Below are 1,265 nucleotides of genomic sequence, written 5' to 3' on the forward strand. Positions count from 1 at the left end.
ACCTGCCTAACCCAGGATCTATGTCTTTCTCTGGCTACTCAAGAAGCTGCTTGTGTCTTCTTGGTCCCAATCTATTACCGCCATCTTAGGCCCAGCACCTTCCTTTGGCCACTTGAGTTCCCAAAGATGCAGATGCCTCCTCCTGAGATTCCAAGTCTCTCACTCAGTTCAAAACAAAGGGGCTTCATGACATTGAACAGCTGGTCCCTGAGCAGGTTTTTAATTTCTACTGAACACATGTCTTTTGTATCTTCTCGTCTTCTCCTTTCCTGAAGGATGAAGACAGGGGACTCATGTGCAAAAGAAAGGGTATCCAATTGCCCTTTGCCTGTTACTGCAATACCCTGGAGTTTTCCTTTTCCTTCATCTGTCACCAATTAGCATGCACAGATATAGTCTAGTCACAGAGACCACACAGAAAGAATTACCAAAGGAATGTTCAAGAAGATTCATATATTCAATTTTTTTTTTTTAATCTGTCCTTGAATCTGTCCTTTCTGTCCTGGGTGTCACAGACATACTGATCATTTTCATCACATATCTAATTCTCCCACATTCCCTCAAATTCCTACTGGGTTGTCTTTCAAAGTAAAATCTCTTCCATACTACCCATGTTCCTTGTTTCACTCCAGGGTCCTGCATCCTTTTGCCCTCTGTTCAAGCCACTTAGATTTCTCTTCTCTGTATTTTCTAATTCCCAAACCATTTCTGCATTTTAGGTTCTTGCTACTCAAAGTGTGGTCCCTGGACAAGCATTACCTGAGATCTAGTTAGGTCCTATCCCAAACGTACTGAATGAGGATCTGCATTTTAACAAGACCCCCACTTGATTCCTGGGCACATTAAAGTTTAAGAATCATGACTTTGCATTATTTCTTCCTAGAGCTGAAATTATTTTTCTTCTTTCTTGTTTCCTCTTCTGAACCTCTTCTTTTTCTGTGTACCAGACAACATTCATAATCATGTAAAGCAATCTCTGAAAACATTTTCCTAAGAAAACCCTTCTCAGATGTATAATTACATATCTCATTATTTTGCCACCTGTGTGTGAACTCAGGAATTCCACGGCAAGGTAATGTATATGTCATAAAACTTATCACAATAAATAGTATTGTGTTTTTTATACATAATGTTGCAGAAGATAATTCAAAAGTAGCAGCAGCAGGAAGAAATATTATACATATTATATCTTAATCTACATGAAAATGAACAATGGTAACCAGTATCTTCTCTATTTAACCATTTACTAGTAAGCTTCACTACCA

The 1,265-nt window shown here is 38.6% G+C and overlaps 1 protein-coding gene across 1 annotated transcript in view; it reads right to left on the reverse strand.

Annotated features, from left to right (window-relative positions):
* LOC101352940 (olfactory receptor 8D4) overlaps window positions 1–706 on the reverse strand; it is a 2,552-nt gene extending 1,846 nt beyond the window's left edge. Inside the window, 2 exon segments of the mRNA XM_012559249.2 lie at window positions 79–367; window positions 610–706. Coding sequence (XP_012414703.2) covers window positions 79–367; window positions 610–706 — 386 coding nt within the window.
* Window positions 707–1,265: the final 559 nt, after the last annotated feature.

The sequence above is a fragment of the Trichechus manatus genome, unplaced genomic scaffold, assembly GCF_000243295.1.
Source record: "Trichechus manatus latirostris isolate Lorelei unplaced genomic scaffold, TriManLat1.0 scaffold00227, whole genome shotgun sequence".
In the NCBI taxonomy this organism is placed as follows: domain Eukaryota; kingdom Metazoa; phylum Chordata; class Mammalia; order Sirenia; family Trichechidae; genus Trichechus; species Trichechus manatus.